The sequence below is a fragment of the Gouania willdenowi genome, chromosome 8 (genome assembly GCF_900634775.1).
Source record: "Gouania willdenowi chromosome 8, fGouWil2.1, whole genome shotgun sequence".
NCBI lineage: Eukaryota > Metazoa > Chordata > Actinopteri > Blenniiformes > Gobiesocidae > Gouania > Gouania willdenowi.
The window spans coordinates 22,906,957-22,930,548 of NC_041051.1; the positions used below are offsets into that span (position 1 = coordinate 22,906,957).

Sequence of the window (23,592 nt, forward strand, 5' to 3'; positions counted from 1 at the left end):
ACAGTCTCAAAAACAGGAAGTGGAAGGCTATTGGCAGGGCACAGTCGGCGATCGTTTCCATTTGTATAGGGGTCTATAGGGTGAAGGAGGAACTTACTGTATATACATTAATGTATATGAATGACCACCGGCAGTAGACCATAGTAAAAGACCAGTTAGGTATGTTTTCACATTTTAAAAGAATCATACATAAACATAGATTTCTCAGAAACTCCATATATCAGCTTTAAGTATTTATTTATTTTTGACCAGCTATCCACAAACCATCCAGTACAGGTCCGTGACCCACGTTTGGGTCCCGACCCACCATCTCAAAATCGCTGCTCTACACAATGTCCAGAAGCTTCTGAAATGACGCTTTGACTCCTACGTTAAATAAATGAGTCACTGACTGTGATGCAGTAGCTCGTCATCTTCTAAAACAGAACTAGAGCTGGACACGCCCCTCGCACCATCATTGGTTAAATGTTTGGATCAGTGGCAGCTGATTGGACTGACCACGTGTCCATGGAGCCTACTGCAGCTCCTCACACACAGAGCAGCACCTTCTGACCTTCTTTGCTCTTCTTTGATCATTCACTCAGTGAAAACATGTCAGTGATGGAGATATTTCCAGACAAACTGCTGCTAAGTCATTTAAAGCTCTTCTCTTTACCCAGCATGCACTGCTCTTTTGTTCCTCTGTAGTCCCTCAGCTTAGGTATAACCAGGAACAAACTCCAGGTAAGAGTTAGGAGACGATCAGTGGGACCTCCTCCAGTCTGACAAATATGTTCCTGGGCAGTGAAAATTAGCTGGAGGACCCAGACAAGCATCTGAGCTAAGTTCCTTTAAGCTCCACTATAGAAAGACCGGGACGTGAACCTACAACCAATGCTATCCACAGTCACATTAAGCGCTCCATCATTAGATACTAAATCGTTTTGTCTGGTAGTCCTGAGGAGAACACCACATGATGAACCAAATCTCACTCTGTGATTCGGTCCAGTGAGTCACAAATCTACCTAAGACGTGTTTGAACTGTCTATGTGTTGTTGATTCTAACATCTTTGTGGTTTTTAACAAAATCCAATGAGTTTGTTAAACCTTGTATAGAAAAGCAAGTTCTCACACACACACATGTTCACTTTTACGACTCCAATGAAGGTAAGCCACACGTGTTTGGACCGTAGGAAAAGCCAAGAACATGCAAAGTGTCCACCTCTGGAGTGAAACTGAGGCTCTGTAGCAGTGAGAGAAGCTCCACCATCAAGTGCTCACATTATTTATTCATCCTCAAAATCCCAAACCATGTCCGTTGATTGGACTCAGATACACACTTCTTGTTAAAGGCGAGTTTTCATACAGTAACAAGTGTAATTGTTCCACAATAAATGTGTGTTCGTTGCACGAAACAGAAAATGCAGAACTGATGGAAATCCAAAGCATGCAAGTCTCTCAGCAAACAGAGCAGATTGTAACATTTTAACAAACATTTCTAGAAATGCTTTTCTTTATTTACAAATACAAGTTGCCTTGTTATTGAAGAGAAAAGCAGTTAAAACATGGATTACTTTGTTAGTGCTCCTGATTGCTGTGGAATAAACAGGTTGAAATGAGGAGCTCGATCACATACACAGGCCAGGCCTTAGTCAGTTTGATTCAACAGTTGGTGAGAAAGCCGACGGGGCCTCACAGTGGCCCCACCCCCATTCAGAGGACAGAGTGGACTCTTCATCTGAGCTCTCATTGTTAGCACAGGACACGGGGAGACCAACAGATATGATCCTAATGAAACCTACCTGCTCTGCTGCACAGATGGCAGCCGTGTGAGTCCCAGGTTAGCAGAGCTGATCTGTGAGGAACACAGCCGTAAAGTTGGTGCTGGTCGTAGTGATGCCCGCTGCTCTCCCCGAGTTACCCCCAATTCAGGGGAAGTGAAAGAGAGCGAGGAAATAAAAGAAAGAGTGCGAGAGGGAAGGAGGGGGGAGTCCTTGGCCTGTTGCACCAGGAGCCATTTACATGCAAATGAGCCAAGGAGCTTCCACTAATCCATGAGGGGAGGAGGACTGGGAGGACTGAGCCTGTCAGGAGCATTTATCCTGCAGCGCCTGAGCTGTCACACCAGGGACGTCACCACGTCGCAGACACATCCATGAAGCTCTGTGATGACACTGAGTGGGTCAGAGGATGAATGTTTGATAATCAGGTCTGTTATGACATGTTACTGTCGTGGTCATAATGTAAGAATTAGTAGGGTATTTTGCCCTGGTTAATGACAAGATGTCATGACAAAACCAATCGTTGGTCATTTTGTACGCTTTTGGATGATTTTCCCGAAGTTTAGAAAAGAAACGACCTCTGAACAAGTGTTGCAGAGGTTTTTCTCGTGCACAGCTCTTTTTTACAAGTTGGAGTCGGCATCGCTCATACAAGCTTACCTTCCAAAAGAAGATTTGCACTTTTCCCACTATGTCAGACTTGCCACCAATAAGTGAAAATCAATTTTCAAAGGACCCAACGCGCACCGGGCACGAGCACGTACGACGGCCTTACGTAAACATATCATCAGAATGTTTGACAATTAGGAGGACCAAAAGTTAGGATGATCCACCCGCAAGTTGAAGCCAAAATGACATCATCCACAATATCTTTAAGGACATTCTTAATGACATCTTATTTATGACAAGTGTTACCCATTAAGAAAAAAATGTATATAGTTAGTTTATTTCAATGTTAACTAAGAATTACTGTACAATGTAAAAATATTTCAGCATTGTCCACAAACACGTCATCACATTTTTGATTCTTCAGTGTAAATCCTTCACTGTTGTTTTCCTCAACTTTAAATCAAACCCAGTGGTTCAGTATTGAACAAAGAAACACAGTGTAAGTTAGAAAGATAGAAAACAGGACCAACAGCTCTGTACCTGCTTGTCGAGCCACGGCTGTGTGCTGTCAGTGTGTGTGTGTGTGTGTATCAGAGGATGATGCATTTCCTGATGTGTGCTGAGGAAACACTTCCTTGTCTTTTGGCTGCTGTTCAGCTGATGTGATGTCAGTAATTTTACTGGAAAGCTGCTCACCAACAGAGCAAAGCTGCTCAAGTCAGAAATATTTGGAAACATTTCTTTAGTTCTTTACACTGAGCTCCAGCTGATTGAAAACGACAGATAAAAAGGAGCAGCTCCCTGCAGCGAACGCAACAAGCGTTCACCTAATACAAACAGAGCAGGCAATGATAAAGTTATCAGAAATGTATTTGTAAAAGTTTAATAAATGAGAAGAAAATGAGTCAAGGATCACGACATCTTAGAGCAAAGGAGAACGTTTCCTTTAACTCTGAGGATCTTTGATATGAAATGTCTTTCACACTGCATTCACATAAACCTTTTCAAAATATTTGTGGAAAGAAAAAAGATAAAATAAATGCGAGCTGTAAACAAAGCCATGCTTTTATCTGACTTACTAACATACTAACTGTGGGTATGACCTTTATACGACTATAAAAATAAAAACAAACCACTAGTGTGGAGTAGATAATGTGGGTTTCCTGCTTCTTATTTTAACTTTTGAAGCTCTGCGACATACAAGTGCAATACTCCAACAGTTCATTTCCCCTGTGTTTGTTGATGGCTAAACACTGTGACAGGAATGTCTGTTTTTGCACATGGAAAGCTTCTTATGCTGTCTATAGAAGCTATATGTAAGATATGTTACACAACAGCTTCAGGTGACTCTTCCCAGAAGAGTGGAAGCTTCCGCTGAAACATGTCGAAGTATGTTATTAGATTTGGAACGACCTGATGATGTGCTCATTACATTTAGTTCATCTCCCTCCTCGGGCGATTGTGTACCTGTGGCCACACACTTGCTGTAGTGAGATTGTACTTAAACATGAGGTACTATTTGAAGGTTCTAGCTCTGAGCTGCCCAAAGGAAACATCTAGAACCTTTAAAGGCATTTAAAGGGCTGGGTGTCCCTTTAAGGACAGAGGAGACAGACAGACTCCGAGCTGATAACCTTTGACCTGGGAGGCTCCGAGCCGCCATTCACGGAGACTTTTACTGTTCCTTCAGCCTCCTGTTAACCTGAGATATCAGATACAGGTGAATATCACTACCACCCGCTAACATTTACAGCTTCTCAAAGCTAAGGTAGGCGATTTCCTCCCGATACACTTTTTAAGTTTTTGGTTAAAATTTTCTTTATGTCCTGACAGAAATTAAGATCTTATGTGCTCTGAAAAAGGAACAAAAAAAAAAATCCATCAACTGTAGCAGCTGTAAACCTATAATAACTTCAACCAATGGAAAAAAATTAATCGCTTTTTTTTAACCAATCACGTCTCCCTGCTCGTTCTCGACCCCTCGCATGCACAAGCTCACACTGAAAACGCGTCACCGCTGACAGAGTTAAAACAGTTTTTGGTCACGTTTTTAACATATATTATGGTTAAGTTTACTGTTTACTTACTGCTGAATGAGACCTGAGACAACCAAGTTTCTACACAATACAAGGGATGAGCTGAGGTACTCTTCTGCAGCAGCTGTTGTGCATGCATGTGAGTGAGATGGAGCACGGGGGGAGGGGCGAGGGGGTAAAGGCGGAGCCATCAGGGAGGCTACAATCAAAATCATGCTAGCTTTTGAAAATCGCCTACCCTACCTTTAAAGAAGTATGAATTTTGCTCAAAGTCGACTGCATAGAATAAAACAATGTTTTTAATAATACTGTGTTTGGATGTCCTCAAACACCTTGTGGACATTAATAGTAAAAAGTGACGAACTAAAATATTTGTTTTCCAAAGTTGGGCTGAGCTCCTCCTCTCCACTAAAGGCCAACCTCAAAGCTTTTGGACAATCTAATGCTCCCATCTTAAGGCTCAAACATACTCGGGCGGACCCCGCCCACAATGGAGAGAGCGCGGACTGTCCGTACTAATGTAACAGAGGTCTGACAGTGTGCCATGGTTAGGAGCAAAAATGTTTCACAGGGAATGCAAGTTGCAGACCCATCACTTATCTATCATATAGCATCGTACATGGCGCAATTTCCTTTGACACCCATTTTGCAATATTTTTCAAATAACGATGCATCAGCTATTGAATGTAACATTAAACAACAACTAAGTGTTACCATGTTTAATTATAAGATGACAATTTCGACAAGCAGACACTTTTATACAAAGCGATGTGTTAGGGTTAAGGGACTTGCTTAACGTGTCATAGTAATAGCAAAGGTTGGATTTTAAACATTAAATAAATTAGGCTATATTTCCAAAACAGTTCATTATTCCATGACTTTTCAAGCCTAGAAAATCGTTTTTTTTCAAATTCCATAACTTTTCCAGGAATTTCATGACCGTGGGGACCCTGGAAAACAATAAAATACATGTTTTTCCATTTTTATGTAAATTTTTGGAAAGTGTTTTTCAGCCAGTCACTGCTGTTTTAGAGCAGAGCCACTTTGTCTTGAACACAGTGGACGTAACCCACTCACTCAGACAGAGGGTTTATTAAAGATGAGTCAGGCTCTAAAGCTTCAGAGTGCTACTTCAGCTTTACAGCTTCCTGTTTATGCGGACTTAAGTACAGTACTGTATGGCCTTGAGCACAAAACCAAAGACAACTCCAACACGTGCAGCCACACACATTCATCCCCCAGCTAATAATAACCTGCAAAACATTTATTATTCAAACAGCTCACAGTTGTACAACTTTCTGCTCCAAAGGGACCAAAAACCTGTAAATGGAAGTTTGTCTCCTCCTTCTGTTCATTTAAGTAATTACAAAATAAGTAAGAAAGTGCATGAAAGGCTTATTGACACGTGAAGGTTTATTCTTTAATGATGTTTATCTATCTTTTAAAAACACATTTTACTTATTATACATCAAACAAATAGATTAACAGTGTTAATTTTAAGAGCAAACTTTGTTTTAATTTTAGTCATAGCCTTTTGACTAAAATGCAACTTAGTTTTAGTTCAAATTTAGTCATCAGGACTAGTTCAGTTATAGTCTAGTTTTAGTAAACTAAATCTGTTAAAGATATAGTCGACTAAAATATGAAGCATTATGCATTTTTTAAAGATTCAATTTCCATGATCAAACCAGTGGTTCCCAAACTTTTTCTGCTGCTCCCCCCTTTGAAAAAAGAAAAACTCTCAGGGGACGACTTTTTAAAAAAATGGGGCAAAAAAAGTTTATTGAAGTTTATTGAAAAAAATCAGAATGTGCCAATTTTTTTTTTTTAAATCTCTGGATCAACCTGATATTGAAAGGTATTAATGTTTGTAATAAACATACAATAGATTTGATGCGATCAATGTGTGAGATCACATGTTCACATGAGTTCTGATTAGATTTCATGCCATGTGATGAAACTATAGTTGTGTTTTTATTAGTCGACAAAATATAAATATATCTGATATCACTTAGTTGACAAAGAATTTTGTCAACTAATCACAAAGAATTAGTTGACGAAATCTATGAAGAAAACCTTTAGTCGACCAAATTAACCCTGGTTAGTAAGGTGAATTGTTGACTAATGCTTAGTCAGGATCAGTGATGGTCAAGTTACTCTGGATAAGTAATCAGATTACAGATTAATTGTTCAAAAAGTAATCAGATTATTACTTTCGTTACTTTATTTCAAATGTAATCTAACGACTGATTACAAAGTACTTGTATTTTTAAAGAAGCACACAAATGTATGGCAATAAGAACTTTATTTTTACGTTAACAATGGTACATTTGCAAAATTCTATACAAAAATTAGTTTTTTGCTTTGTGTCCTACTAAATAAAAAATATAGACAAATAATATACACAGTAGGAGCCACAGATCCACAATTAAATAAAATTAAATAAATATGCAGCTATAAAGCACAGTGTACAGCAAAATCTTGCTTTATCTTGTTTTATCTTACACTCAAAAAACAAATAAAAATCTCTGCTGTTTTTTTCTTTTAAATTTCCCTTGTAGTGCCATAATAGTAACAAAACATATGACGTGGCAACCGCACAGAAATCAGAGTTTGCTCTTTGCTCCTACTGTTCACGATTTACGGAACATTGTGACAGGTGAAACAGTGATTGTACCTCATTGAAAGAAGCTCCTCAAATCATTTATCAGATAGTCAAGGACAACAATATTCTTTCCACTAGTGCCAACAAACGCGAAATGGTTGCATTTCCAACTCGTGAAAGCGTACTTTTCTGACGGCTCCATGCTGCATTTGTTTTGCTAAGTTAGCAGCTTGCGGTAGACAGTCTCATTAAGATGACGTCGCATATTAGTGTGACGTCATCTGAATGAGACACGGTACTGGTCTTGGTGTTAAATTTACAGTGAAAGTGTAAATAACGCTTTATTCTGACAGCAAAACATGGCGATCAAGTAACGCATAGTCGGCTAAGTAACTATAAATGAGTCACTAAGTAACTATAATCTGATTACTGGATTTGAAAAAAATAACGCGTTAGATTACTGCGTTACCGCCAAAGTAAGCTGATTACCTAGTAATGTGTTACTGACCAACACTGGTCAGGATTGCAGCCTTAAATCACACAGAACTTCTTTGGTTTGGTTAGTATGTGACTGGATGGAGAACAAGCAAACCCTACCCACGGTGCCACTAAGAAAAAAGTTTTTGTTCTCCGCAATCACATGTTCTTCATTAGAAGAGCTTTACCATGAATGGCCACTGCTTCTTTTTCAAAGGACAGACCTTCTCTTTCTATTTCAAGCTTGACGCACACGAGACAGATGTTTATTAATTTGTGTCTAAAAGACTTTCAGAGCTGGACTTTGTTTTGCTGTGATGTTTGTGAACGTGATGAGACGGCTCATGCTCTCCCTTCATGTGTCCGTCCCTGTGACTCCAAAGCTGAGTCTGTTTGGGTTGTTTGTGAACAAAGCTTTAACAGTCGGAGTGAGCTAATCTTATCTGCAGCAGGAAACACATTTTCAGGGCCTTGAACCAAACAACTGAGCAGGAAACAGGCTTCCAATCTCAGCTAATGGGGAGGAAAAAACTGGCAGGCTAAACAGAAGAAGAAAGGGATTTCCCTTTAAAAAGTTCAAAACCAGTTTCCTTTGTTCATTCGTCAGCTTTAAAACAACAAATTCCTGTGACCTTTGAATAAAATGCAGCGCAGCACATCAACGTTTGGATGTTTGGAGTAGAAATGTTAAGAAATTAGGCCCCAGCAGAGAGTCAGCATCATCAAACTGGTCCCACACATTGATTCCACTCCATTCCAATCCCAGTTGGTCCTCTAGAATAGTGTCTCACAATTTCAACACCGCTGCCATGCAACAAGCTAATAGAACACTTCCACAGGAATCCAACCCACAACCTCTATATCAGAAGGTGAGCCCCCTCCTACCTGAGCCACAGACCCAATGATGGTTCAGTGCCTGGATCAGTGGATCCATGGGTTACATTCATGGTAGCGTACGTCAGAGCTCAGAGAATCCAATGATATCAATCATTAGCAACACAGAGACGCACATCCATCCTGTTTGGGTTTTTCGCTACTTTTCAGTCATTTTTTTATGGGCCACAGACCCTCACGGTGCGGAGATGGATCAGCACTGTAAACATCCATTAGTGTGCATCAGCCTGTAATTTACAACATGTACACAGACAGAAATGTGAGACTTAAGCTGCACCAAGACGTCCCAACTTGATCAGAGAGTTGCGTCTATTCACAGGCTGTAGAGGTGTGGACACACCCACACTGGGAAAGTTCAGGTCCGTAGGTCTGCAACAAGGAATGTTGTTGGAGGAAGAGTCGGTCAGACCGAAGCCATGACAGAAACCCAACCCTTCATTATAAAAGTAGACAACACCTGAAACCTGATTCAACACCTCATAGATGTGACTCGTCATTTACACCAATGGTCCTCAACCACCAGAAACCAAAAAAAAGAATTTGTCATGTTCTAGAAATTTTATTTTTAAAAATGGTCACTTTTGCATCTGCGCTCACATCTCTTTCACCTGACGACACAGCAGAGGGTATTAGCATGCACACGTCACTATGAGACCCACACATTGTTGAACATGACTTTGTATGCAGGAACTAAGCTAGCTTAAGGCTATCACGATGGCTAACAGAGCCATAGGTCTAATGGCAGCACCATAGGTCAAAGGACTTCAATACTTTCGTGAGGCAAGATTTAAACCAAACTGCACAAATGATGAGCAATGTGTAGAAGAGTGAGAGAAACGGGCGGTCAAATAGAACTTTACATGCATCATTTAATTTCAGAAATGTAGAAGAAACTGGAGAGAAGCAACACACAAATACTGTATATGTTCTAAAAAAAAAAGTCTGAGAAAAAAAACATCAGCCTAGAATGCCTCATTCTATTCGTATTTCATTTAAACAGAAATGCTGACATTTCCGACACAATCTAAAGCCAGAGAAAAACTACACACCACTCAAGTTCAAAGTTGTGCAAAGTCAATTCAAAGTTTGTGAATGAGATGAAAGCTGACGTGAAAAAACAACAAACGTGCTCTGGGAATGAGAAAGCCTGGATGCCTAAAGTGTCTACGGCTGTGATGCATGCATGATGGTCTGTTTAGGTCACTATGCAAAGCTCAAGTCAGCACACTGTGAATATGCCCCCCACCCCCACCCCCTCACTCAGGAATAACTCTTTTTATGTCTTCCCTTTAATAAAGTGTTTCTTACCCTTCCTTAGGGAGGACTGGTGATGGTCACAATTATGCAATAAATTCATTTATTTTATTTATATGACAGCATGTACAGACAAGGAAAAAAAAAAAGCATACTGTGAATTTCCACAGCTTCCTCTGTGGTCGTAAACCAGGGCTGCCCACACTCTGTCCACTCTACATTGACTTTTCTAAGAGCTGAGTCATGTAAATCAACCTTTACAGCCAAGTATCCACAAATATTAATCATTGTTTCAAAATAAAGCATTGACATGTACCTAGTTTATGACGTCAATCAAAAGTTAAGTGGAAGATGAATAAAACACAGTGAAACTCATCACCAGAAACAGAAGCTAGCTCCTCCCCCTTCATTAGCTGTGCACTAATACAACACAAACTGAAGTCAGCATTGAGCGCGCACAGCGTTAGCTCTTAAAGCAGCTCATGATTAGACATCACTAGTACAACGATTCTGCATGTCTGCACACGTTTCCTGATGACACTTTAATTCACTTTTCACGAGTTAATGACATTAATTCATTTTTGGAGTGATTTTAGTCATTAAAACAGGAGAAAGAAATGCAAAACATTCGGCTCCAAGTGTTGGAATCAGTGACATATAATAAACTGAAGAAATATGGAAAGGGGATATAAAAATTGTTTGTGTTTTTATTCATCATGGGAGTCAGAAATTCCAGGAAGGTAATTAATCCTGTGAGGTGATTGGAGAAGACAGGGGAAAGTCCCAACAGGTGTTAAAGAGGGTGTTTCACCTTGTTTGTCCTCTGATCCAAAGGCTGCTTTTAATTTGCACTTGAAAAGAATTCCATGTAAACATCCTGGTGTCTCATCCCATGAGTAGAACATATGTAGACGGACAAACAAGTGCTGAAAGTTTCCAATCCCAACATTCAGAAAACACTTTACAACTCGTGTCGCTAGAACTCAAAGTCAGAAAGGACGTAAACTCGACTCTCTGAATGTAAATCCTGTCAACACTAATCTTAACATTGAACGTTAGTCATTTTCTGTGGTTTTTGTTGTGGTCTATACAAAATGGCTAGAAATTGAAACAACAGTGTTGACATCAATAGTTTTACCCGTTTTCGCGCTTGCCCATGTTGCCTCTGCCCTATAACCAATGACAGTTTTTAAATTTGAATATTGCTTTTCTTTTTGTAATGTTTTGTGCAGTGGATATTTACTTTATTATTATTTTCTGTTACTTTTAATCTTTTTCAAAAGCCTCTTGTGGACAGGTGTTGTAAATTAGCACATGTGCTAACACACTCAAAACAATACATCAGGGTAACTATAGTAATTGTGATGTCCATCTCAAATAAAGGGAAAAAAATTAATAAATAATAAAAAAATGTGTGTATATTTGTAGTCTTAGTTTTGTGTATTTTCAGTGTGTGTGTTCTTGGAGTCATTTTGTGCGATTGCTTTGGGCTTCGCTTGTCACCCATGTCTATATTGAGTGATACGTTGAGCAATAAACTGTAAACAATCCACTCACCGTCTCTCACTGTCTTCTCCCGTTTCCAGTCAGCCACTGGTTCAGTGTGACAGGGAACATGTGGTGCTGGTTGGGCCCCACCAGCTGGAGCAGGCCAGGAGAACGAAGCAATCCTCTGTAGGATTAAACCTACACTGTCTCTGCCGATGTCTTCCCCATCTTCTGAAAGCCCCACAGCTCTGGGGCTGGAGGTGCTGGAGGTGCTGGACGGGCTGGAGGCACTGGGTTGGGCGTGGCTCACGTGGGCCACCTGAGGCCCCGGCAGAATGTCAAGATGGAAGTTCTGAGCAGGAGAAAAGGATCCATTGTTGTGAGAGTGAGTGGGAGAACATGGAGGGATGTGGGAGTAGAGATGGGACAGTGTGTCTGAAGAACTGTCCAGGCTGCTGAGGGAAGCTGAGGGGCTGGTTGGAGAGGATTGAGGCTCACTCAGGTGGTTGGAGCACCTGGTCACATCTTCATTGTTGGTTGAGATATTGTTCACCAAGCTGTCCAAGTCCAGAGGGAACTTGTTGAGACGTGGAGTGTCTTTAGCCTTGGGAAGGGAGGGTCTCACGTTTCTTTGGCCACTGTAGCTCTCGTTGGTAAAATGGTCATTCCAGTTAGCATTAGCATCAGCATACTTAAAGCCTGGAGAGAACCTGTCTCCATTAGCATCTCTTTGAATCCCCATGAAAGCCCCTCCATCAGGACTTCTTCCCCCGTGGTTCAGCCCCCTCAGACCATGGACTGGGCTCCTCTTCAGGTTTGTGTCTGCCTGCAGCTGCTGGAGCTGAGGCTGTGCTGCAGGGTTGTGATAAGAGGCCATCTTCAGGTGCATGGTGTAAGCACTCACCCCTGAGTACTCCAGGCTGGAAGTGGAGCTGTGAAGGCTGTCGTCGTCGCTGCCTGCGGCAGACAGCAGGGTGCAGGTGTTGGGCTTTAACCTGCTTTGGAAAGACGAGGCTCGGCTCACGGAGGAGCCGTTGTTATGGACCAGCGGCTTATTCACGCTTCCTCTGTTGAAAGACAAACTGCCGACCACAGAGCGGGACTTGAGCACTGGGCTGGGACTAGAACCCGTGCGGCTGTGGGGGAAGACTGCAGAGCCCAGGCGCTTGTGGTTGTTGTTGAAGGTGAAGGAATGAGACACTTTTCCATGATCTTCATTGGCTGGACTTTGGCTGTGGATAAAGTGGCAGGAGGAGGGGGAGATGGGGGTGGGCACAGGGGACGCTGGGATGTCATTGTCATCATCGTCGATGTCAAACGATCTTTTCAGTGCTGTAGACAGAAAGAGGAAAGAGAAATGTTTGTTAGAAAAACAAACCCATCCATGCATCAATAATTAAAATTGAAACACTATGAAAGGCCTAAACATCCACCTGGAAATAAAAACACTGCTTTTTTAAGGGTTCAAACACCCAAAACAGTCGTGGTAGTCATCTTTATGTGAAAATAAGTGATGAGAACCTCCTGAGGTTAAGTTCTATGTAGAACTTGAATCTAATGTACCGTATCTAAACAAAAAATATCTCCCTTTGCAATGAAGTAAGAAAAAAAGATGGTGGGCAGTAACGAGTTACATTTACTCCGTTACATGTAGTTGAGTAACTTTTTGAAAAAAATGTACTCGTGAAAGTAAATTTATTGAGGCATACTTCTATTTTTACTTGAGTAAATTTCATTTACCTATAACAGTACCATTTTTGGCTACTGAGAATCAACTCCTGTTGAAAATTAACCGACACTTCACAAAGTGACTCTTTTGCCGCAGAAAATGCAGGTCACCCTGGAAAGCCTGAATTTAAGTCACTCTTACATTTTAGCAGTTATTTTTGGTTTTTCAGTTCATTTATCTATTTAAAATTAATACTGATATAAAGTCAATAGGAAAATGAGGTTCAGCATCAAGAGCAAGGGAAGGCTTGAAGAGGGGATGGGATGGTAAAGAGAGGGGTGCAGAAGAGAGATAGAGAGATTATTTTTTTTAATTTGACTTTCGATTAAATTTTTTTATGCACTTAAAAATGACAGCAGACATCAGATATATTGTCAAAAGTGCAACTTTATTGCTGTGATTGTCCTCAAGAGTTAAAATGCAGAGAACAATCCCAAAATAAAAAGTAAATGAGGCTCTGTCATTCAACTATTTCAAGCTTTAACCCAGGTTTAAGCAAAAGTGCAACAGTAACAATAAACTTTCTGATTAAGAAATCAGATAACTTCATATTTTATAACATATAACATTACAATAAAAAAATAATAAACTCTTCCCTTAGCATCTCAGCATAGTACAAATAAAAAATTAAACATGTCTGTGGCACACATATAGCCTACTCAAAGGGTAAACAAATGTAAACATAGAAGGGGCTGGCTTACATCGGAACGCAAAAAAGTCAGAAAAACTGTGGTGGGGAAAACAGACTCGAATTTGCAAAATAAAAATTGCTTTTATCTACAAATTCGATAAAATCAATTTTTGGCCCAGCACTAGTTTGAATGTATAAGTTCTAAGAATAGATGTTGTGATTTTGATGTCTTTTGATAAAATAAGATGTTACTCAGTACTTGAGTACTTTTTCCACTGAGTACTTTTTTACTCTTACTGAAGTAGGCATTTGGGATGACTACTTCTACTTTCACTTGAGTAAATTGTAACCGGTGTAATTGTAACCGACCACCAGTTCAGCTAATACAATATCAGCTAAACCTTTGTTTCTGAGCCACTTTAGATGAAGCTCTGCATTCATTTTCAGTCACAGGATAACATGATCACTAGACAAACTGTTACATTACATTATGTTAGATTATGGTGGAATTGCACATGTTTGTCTGTTTATCACTTTCTAGACATTCAATCACCAGTTTTCCAGTGAACATTAGTGTGTAAAAGTGTGATATTGTCCCAAAACATGCATGTGAGGTATTTCCGTGTCATTTTAAATCAAATGAGGAAGAAAAGAAAAAACAGGTCAGATTGCTGTTTCCGTTTCAAAATGTGAACTTCATTTTCCCTTTCGGTTTTCCGTGTAAACTCGTAGCCTCTATCTGCTGCAGCAGTTCAGACAGGTAAGTAGCAACCTGATATAAAAACCCCTGGAATGCAGCAGGATTGCTAAAGGCTAAAACGCCACTGCTACACTAACCATGAAAGGTGATAATAGTAAATCTCCTCCTGACAAATGTGTCAGCTCAGTGCAGAGGCCGAGGGTGATGGAAACACTCCACAAAGACAAAAGATGGGAACATCACACTGTGACCCTACATGCTTGATGAGAACGAACACACACACAGACACACACACACACAGAGAGCTGTGAACACAATGGGTGGATTGAGACGGGGAACCATGAGGAATGGACTCGTGTGTTACAAAAGCCAAGTACAGTAATGTGATCCACTGTGAGCGACTGGGTGCTGGAGTCAAGTTTTAAAAAAGTCAACAAAATGGTTGAGCTGTTCTTCTAAGATGAACTAATGCGAGTCATCAGTACTTCATTCTTTCCTACAGACAGTGAAAGTTCAAAATGTGTACGCATAAAAACACAAACATCATATTGCTTCGTTGCCAAATTTGTTCTTTCTACGTGATGTATCCATATTAAAGCATTCTGTGCCCAATCCCTCTTTTAAAAACTAAAAGCCTCAGCATCCAGTGTAATGTATTATTGACTCTATATCTATATATTTACATGTAGCTATAGTCATCACAGAGATGCACACATGGAGGAAACATTGACTGGCCTTTACTCTGGCATTGACACACAACAATAAGGATCAAAATAAAAAAAGATAAATGAAGACAGCAGGTGCATTCAGGTGGGATAAACAGGTGAGTTTAGAGTGCGGCTTTAAACTACGAGTGTGACGATATCTTGATACGGCGATATATCGCACTAAGTATCGATTATCTATTTTTTTTATTTATTTTTTGGATTCACAGAAATGTCACTTTTGAAGGAACCAATATATTGTTTACTGGAATATTACACTATAATAGTGTCACTGGTAAGAAAGACCCTATTTTTTGTTGACAGAAAGCACTATTGGAAATACTTATTGGTTTACATTGGTATGTTGACACTTGATTACAGAAATGTTGCACTAAAATAGTGTCACTGTTCATAGGACACTTTTTCAATTTATTGTCTTTCAGACATATAAAATAAAAAATCTATTTTTTCACTGAATCTTTTTTTTCTTCTGTTATATCATAGATTATCGTAGATTGATTTCTGACCAATATATCGATAATCGCAGTGTCCTCATATCATGACATAATCATTATCGTGAGCTTTGTATTGTGTATCGTATGGTACCCAGAGGTTCCCACCCCTACCTTAAACAGGGTGAATTATTCAATTTTCCTGAGTTCTGGTAGAACACTATAGCACGTTCTTTGTGAATGAACCTTTTTCGTCTTTTTGCTAACCCATTGACAGGAAAAAAAAGACTCCAGTATATTTGTATGATATTGTGCAAAGACATGCATGTGAGACTTCATTCTGTGTCATATTGAAATTTCCACTTCAGGAAGCGAATTCCATGATTTCTGTAATTACGGATTTAGTCTCATCTTTTCTTGTCTTTGCGCTGCCCTTTGTCTTTAATCCATGATGATGAAAAGAGAAAACACTAATTAAATCAATTGTTTGTTCTGTTCTTGTATGGAATTGTAGAGTTGATTTTTGGTAACATGGGAGACCTGCCTCAGTGTATGAAGTATGAATGTGTGTGGTCGTCGTATCACTGAGCACAGGTCGGGACGCGTCTGCAGTTTGAGACACTAAAATGGTTTATTCTGTAACCTATTTAATTATTGTTAGAGGTTATATTAAGAATGCTCACTGGTTTTTATGTGTGTGGAAGTCTGATCTCTGTCAACTGTCAGAGTTGCCATGTTTCTGCTCTGAAGCCTCAAAGCTGCCTGTACATGCGACATCTAATGTATCTCTCTCTTACTGACTCATGTGTGAAAGCAGTTTGTTCATACCTGTAAACTTAGCAAACAGATATGTTCATCACTGTAGGTCAACTTCATAACTCCTCCATCAGCTCAGTCATTTGTGCTGCGTTACTATAGAGTTAGATTATTTTTCCAAACTTATCCGGTGTACGGTTTACCAAACACACATTCACTACATGCACAAAAAAAATCAACCAACTACTCAAGTCATTGTAAATAATACTTTATCACTCTGTAAGAACATGGATGACACTAATGTAACTAATGTAAGCTCAACCTGAGAAAAGGGAAAATTCCAAGCAATGTTGCTCACACTTTCATCTGTAGACTGAATCTGACTGAAATGTTAATATTGCCATGCTACATGAGATGTATAGTTTGGTGCTACTTTTAAACAAGTTTAAACATGAATCTGATGCACTTCAACCAATCCTTAGTTATGAAAAGCTTTGTGTGTTGCACTGAGTTTAAAAGAACAAACCTAAAATAGTCATTAGGGGCCGTGGCTCTTAAATCATTTACCCACTCAGTTCCGAGCAGAGTCTAATAGCTCACAAACCCTGCAGGCTCCAGGGAGGCTGGGAGTGCGCGCGCGCGTGCGTGTGTGTGTGTGTGTGTTCAGGTAGAGACTTGGCGAGGTTCACTGAGGCTACAAGTATAAACCTGCCCTTTATGCTTGAGATAAGGAGTCCTGGTATCAGGTAATTGCTAACACCCTGTCAAACTAAATAATTAGTGTGACAGGGCAGCTTCACCTCGCCGTCTCTGCTCTGTGTGCATGCGTGTCTGTGTCTATGTGGGCGTGCATGTGTGCGTATACATTTTATTTTTTATTTTATTCAGTTTATTTCCGACATGGTTACATTCACTTTTTTTTTTTTTTTGTACATGCCGAAAAAGGAGACGAGAGAAGCAGTTTGCTTATCTGGGTCCTGTCCCCTGTTTTACCATCGCAAATTTACATGGGTCTCTGGTCAAACATTCTTGAGTTGTTCTGAACAGTCCTTTTTTGTGTATTCTCATCTGTAGTCAGTGTTGACGACTTTTTTTTTTCCTCCTCCTCTCTATCGTTGTTCATGTTGGCCTTGTTCCCTGCCAGACGTTGTTAGCATTCCTCCAGTGCAAGAAAAGTTCCTCTTTCGAAGGTGTTTGGAAGTTTTTTTCCCTTTTCATCCATAGTGTCACCACTCGGGAATGTCTCTTTTGGACACACAAGTTTGCAGCTTGTTTTGTCTCTACATCAAGATTAATCCAGCTGTTGTTAGTTCTATTGGCAGTGTTGTATTTTCCACTGTTAGATTTAACTTGTATAAACACATTATTATATCTTAGTTCATAAGCAAGGTATTAATTTCATTGTACAGGAAAACGTGTTTCTAACTGCACATATGACAATAAACACTTTGAATTTAAATTTAATGTAATCCTTAATCACCCCACCACCTAGCAATTGAAATGAATAAATGACGGACCTTTTTTACTCTTAGTTTCCATATTTAATTCAGTCTCCGTAAAATAATCACAGTCTGAGTTTTGTTTCCAGTGTTTATATAGATCTGGGTCCATATCCATGATTACCATCAGTAATGTTGTTGTTTAGGTGGATCCTTCGTATTTTCCCAAGTCTTCCATCGTTTTGATGAGGATTGGTTTTCCGTTCTCTTCTCCCAGTGGTGTGATGTAAATTCTGCAGTTCCTTGTCCACGTCTTTAAAATCTTTCCTCCTTTTTTTATTTGGCGTGCCTTCCATGCGATGCTTGCATTTTTTTTTGTCAGGCTTTCATTAATAAAAACCTTCGTTTCCTTCAGCTTTCTTCCTTGCTTCAGTAGTTCTCCTTTGAATTTCATATTCGTGAAGGTTATTTTTACAGCTCTGTTATCATTTTTCTTTGGCAGGAGATGGCAGGAGTTGATGTTGTCAGGGTTCAGGACAATGTCCTTCGACTCCAGGTAGTCAATGACCTGTTGTTCAATCGATTTTGTTTCTTCGTCACTCGCGTAACTCCTGGGTTTTATCTTTAGGCCTGTGATGATGACATCTTTCTCTCTTTCCTTTTATTCCAGGCGTTCAACAATTTTATCTCTTCAGCATTTCTTTCATTCTTTTCTTTCAGTACCTTTGCTTCGCTTTGTAGGTTTTCCAGTGAGTTTTCCAGCGTCTTTTCCAACAACTTTATCTCGGCAGATAGGTTTCGTAGACCCTCGCGTTATCATCTCCTTGACCTCTTCCAAACCCGAATTGGGTTCTGAAGGGCCTCCCTGCGGTTTTTTCACCATTTTCCTTCAGTCTTGGGCCCAATTTTTCAGGCTGTTCAGCTGTAGCCAGCTGTAGCCAAGGTCGTGTTATCGGAGCGAATGAAAACACGTCTGCTCTCTCCAAAGACCAGAGACTTATGGTACGCCTCATGTATCAGAATCAGAATCAGAATCAGAATCATCTTTATTCGCCAAGTGTATGTTGTACACACGAGGAATTTGACTCGGTCAACTGTGCTCTCTCCAATAGTGAAAACAAAAAATTTTCAACATGCTGTACATGCTGTGTACATTCATCTTTGCAGTTGTGCCTTTACTAATTCTCTCCAAATACACAATGCCTTGTCTGCTAAAAGACCAGAGTCTGTGTGTGACGTACACAATGATGGACCCTGGTGTGTGTGTTTCACATGCATTTAATAACAACTGCCCCTCCTATGGATAGATGTCAACGTGTCAATGACCTCAGTGATCGCCACGCTTCAATGCTGGATTTTTATTATTTCTTTGATTCCTTCATTGTCAAATCGCTCTCTGATTCCCCATGGAGGTTTATAATCCAGGAGGATCTTCCTGCTGACATTTTTTAATTAAAATTTGCCTTTTTTTGCTGCCAACAGCAAACAGACATTTGGGTTCTGATATATTCTTGCAGAAAAGCCTTTTTGCCAAAGGGCTGATTACGTACAATAATCTGCACAATGTTAAAGCCAATATGATTAACCTTAGTTCCAAAATACAGTGCAATATTGGAAAAAAAAAAAACATTAATTACTGAGCGGACAACGACTCAACTGACAAATCCTGTTCTCGTTCTAGTTTTGATCTAGGTGAGCTTCCTGAGTATTAAGGGGCCATAAAACCTACAGATCAGCATTTGGACGACAAATGTTTGGTGTTACGAGGTGTGATTGTAGCATAACCTGCAGCAACACATTCCTGTTCACTTTATAACATCTCTCATTGGAGCGTGGTCACAAACCACTTTCCAGATAAAGGCATGAACTTTTACTCTGAAAACATGCAGAAAGCAGACAAACTACGTTTCCTATTTCTGTCTTTACAATGCAGGTGATTGTTGTTCTGATCAATGTTTTCTTTGGCATTCTGCTGCAACTGCTCCTACACCAATAAAGTTAGTTCGCAATAAATCTAGCAATAGGAACAATAAGTATATTCATATTTTTAACCATCAAATCAAAGGCTATACTAGCAAGGAAAATAGTTTAAAAATCTAATTAAAAGCAATCTGTAAATGTTCACACATTAAGGTTTACCAGAAAAGGGGACGACCTGCAAAGCTTTGGCTCATTAATGACTTTGTCCTTCTGGTATTAGTGACCAGTGATCCAGTAAAGACACGGGACAGGATCTTAGTCTGGGCATGTCAGAGACCCCACCACCTCCACCATTACATTCCACACACGTTTAGGGGCTACGTAACAGCATGAGGACCGCTACACACTTACACTTATCAGCACTCTTACCATCCCACAGTCTGAGAACATTCTTGACTCTGAAATCTGATTCTTACGAGACTGAACGGTCAAAAAATCTCTACAGAACACAATGGGATACAGTGTTCAGGACAGATCATTTCCATTATTGGTGTTTTATAACTTTAAAGTCAGTGTTATCATTTTATATCCTGATTTTCAGAAAATAGATGATCAGGTCTGTCTATATCTCCACTAGAGATCACTCCCATCAACCATTGATAAGGTCTTTATAAGGTCTCAGGACACATCCCTGCAAAGCTTTAAAGCAGAACTAAGTAACTTGCGCTTAGCGCTCCCCCTAAAGGTCGCTTTTGGTTATGTCACTGTCGTAAACACTCCACACCCCCCGCCGCCTGCCCCACCCCACAGCTACATGAGCACCTTTGCTCTCCCAAGACGGTAGCAACCGATCACTGAAAAATCCTAATACAACAGTGACACTAAGGGTGCTTTCACACATATAGTCCCACGCGAACAGTATGAGGAAGAGAGACAAGTAAAATAAAAGAATGATGTGGGAGTAATACGTAAGGGAGTGTGGAAATGTGTGTGATGTGTTTGTTTGCTGACAAAGCAGCTCTAAAAATGGAAGGATTGATGGATGGATGGATATTTGTGTGTGTGCTGCCTGACGGAGCACTGGGTTGTGAGTGTGTGCGTGTGCCTGTTGCCGTGACAACAGTGTTTGCATTAGGCTGCTGTAAAGCAGTATGTCTTGCCACCGGGTCGGAGGCAGGGAAAGTTGCAAGTGCTGTTTTCTGGCCAGAGACAGCAGGGAGAGATGAAAGACCCCCCAATCACCCCATAAACACTTGTATTACCCTCACAGGGACTATGAGAAGGATTTATTAAGGTGAAAAAGTTACTTAGTTCTGCTTTAACAATGGGACCTATTACAGAGCTTTTAGGATAATGTGCTACATGTCCAGAGTGTGCAGGAACAAACTAATACCACTCTAAAAGGGACACAATCTGCCTAATTTACCACACGTTACACAAAGAACAAACTACAAATACTATTTATTACAATATCCACAGTAAAATGATTGACCTACTGTTTGTTCACCAGAGTGTGGGAAAAAAACTGAGGAGGTTTTCTGTGAAATGTACACATCATAGGTGATATCAAAGTTATAGAGCTGAAGCTCGAGGCAAGTTAAACAACAAAAAAGCAACGGTCCACATGCACATGAGACATGCATCATTAAAGAAGGAGGGTGAACACATCATGATACGAACCAGGAAAAAACTAGTTCTAATACGGGAAATTCGGACCGTGAAAAAGATATTACCATGAAACTAAGAACAATGAAAGGAAAAAAAGGCAAAGTGTGAAACATAATGTACAATATCAGCCTCATTCACCCATTCACACAACAACTGTGACAGGAAATCATTGGGAGGAACCTGGTTCTTCCTCATGGACTTTTGGACATACTGACAATTAGACACATGGTAATTTTGGACACATGAAGAGGTGAAGCCTTAGGATCAGAGAAGGAGTTGTTTACACAAGTTTCCTGGATCCAATGAAAGGTTTGTGGTTTGAAGATGTAAACCAAGTGACGTGCTGCCTTCAGGAGCTTCAGCTAAACACAGAAGACGTGCACGACGAGTTCATTAATGACTCGTTATCAGGAGTGGGTTATTATCTGTCTCTGGGTCAATCATGTTGACCCTGTGACAGACTGCAGACACACACAGACAGACACACACAGGCTTTAAAACGCACATCTGGAAGACACATTCCAAACAGCTGTTTGTAATGTCGTCATTCTGAAAATAACACAGTGCTCCGACTCATAACCAAGTGAGCGCTTGCACATGCTGAGAGAACAAAACCTGTGACATCACTGTGCTCACATGTCTGCAGCTTCAGAGCACCTGCTGCCCGAGGGACATTAGACACAGAAACAGAGTTTGCGTTCCTTTTCGGTGAGGAAGATAACAGTACAAAAGCAGTTACAGACTTGACATGAATGTTCCAAAAATCCACCACCCAGAATGCTAAGGGACCCTCCCCTTAGGCTCACAGGGAACTAACACATCAACAAACTCTCAGTCGAGAATTTTTGTTGAAACTGCCGACGAAACGTGGTGAACAAAGCTGAGCAGCCTTCTCACATTTTACAGCTAAATATTCAGCCATGAGAGATCGCGTCCTCAGACAAACAAGCAATCCATAAAGTAACAGATCCCAACCTTATTGTACTAATTACTGCCACCTAGTGACAAATGACATAATCAATATATCTGCACGAAGAGGCCACCCATGCATTACAACTGAGAACTACAAGGATGCTGCAACAGCATAAGCACCATCAAGCTCCATGTGACAGACTGAGAGAGTCCTGCACAAAATGGACCTGGGCTGTTGTAGAAACAGGATAGATGGATGAAATATAAAGTTAGCAGGGTAAGTTACCAAGAACAACAGTACACAGGTGAGCTCTGGATTTTCTCACCGATGTGTCAAACGTTGTACATTGTTTGCCGAGTGAATCAAATACAAAGCTTTAGTGAAACACACACTGAACTTCTTTATGTTAGTTGTATCTCAGCTGTTGATTTAAGGATGGAAGGTGAAAAGGCTCATTGATCGCAGCATCATCAACAGCGTGGCTCAGCATCCCAAAGTTAATTTCCTGTTGCCAACAGAAGCTCCATGTTCACTGTGAGGAAAACCAGTCAAGAAACCAGAGAGCTTTTTCTGTTCATAAATTCAAGATCAAGAAGAAGCAAAGCCCTATGCTACGAAGCTGGATAAACATATCCCAATATGACTAGAGCCCAAGTCCACCTCCCTTCCCTTTGACATGCTGGGGGCCTGAACCAGAAGTAGATGATGGCTCATAAACTTAAAAACAAAAAAGCAATTACATCTGAGGTAATTTGTCTCTAAAGGGTTTCGATGTTCAAAACTAAAGGCACTATTTATAATCAAAGTAATTTATATACTGCAAAGTATGTGACTGTAGAAACATTTGATAGTGACAGAAAAGCCATCTTGTAACATTGAAACGGAAGAAGTCAGGCAAAGATGACAACAGCTTTTCCAAGTCAAAGACCATTCCCTGGAGTTCAGTTCAATCCATCAGAGAGAAATGGCAAGAATTTGTGAAACTCTGCCTGCAGCTGGAGGTCCTCCCAAGCCTGTAGCTTCCACATCACAGCCCAGGACCAGGGTTTGTCCTTTAGCTCAAACATCTGCCAGATCTTCACCAACTGCTAAATCTTCCTCAAACCAAGGACTCAAAGAAGGAAAAGAAATCATGAGAAATCTGATGCCTAACCCCTGCTTCAACATAGAAATGGAAATCAATCCACTAAAACAAATATTCCCCTGTATATGCAAACATACATGGCAATAAAAAAACAAAACTTTGTTCATCTGTTTCGCAGTCTCATAGATCAATTTACTATAATAAAGAAATAAACGTTGGCCTCTTGGCTGTTGTAGTGTCATCATCTTGTTGCTCTTCTCTTGTATTCTGTTCATTGGCTCAGCACTCTAACCCAGTTTATTCAGGCTGAACAGATACACAATCACTAATGAACTCAAGTTCACTTTGTTTAGTATGTTTCTGTCTGTTAGTGAAACCCTAAGGCTACTACTACTGTGGAAACGTTTGATATTGCCCCAAAACATGCTGCTGCTAAAACTAACTAAAATTCATTCATCCATTTTCAGACCCGC

The 23,592-nt window shown here is 40.2% G+C and overlaps 1 protein-coding gene across 5 annotated transcripts in view; it reads right to left on the reverse strand.

The window, feature by feature from the left end:
* The window catches only part of LOC114468709 (neuronal-specific septin-3-like), a 42,067-nt gene that overhangs the window by 14,197 nt on the left and 4,278 nt on the right, over nt 1-23,592 (reverse strand). For 2 of the 5 annotated variants that reach the window (XM_028455748.1, XM_028455747.1), the window contains exon 2: nt 11,193-12,455. In XM_028455748.1, coding sequence (XP_028311549.1) covers nt 11,193-12,455 — 1,263 coding nt within the window. Of the gene's footprint in view, nt 1-1,781; nt 1,835-2,909; nt 2,974-11,192; nt 12,456-23,592 lie in introns of those variants that run through there. The other 3 variants (XM_028455750.1, XM_028455749.1, XM_028455751.1) reach the window with 3 other exon arrangements.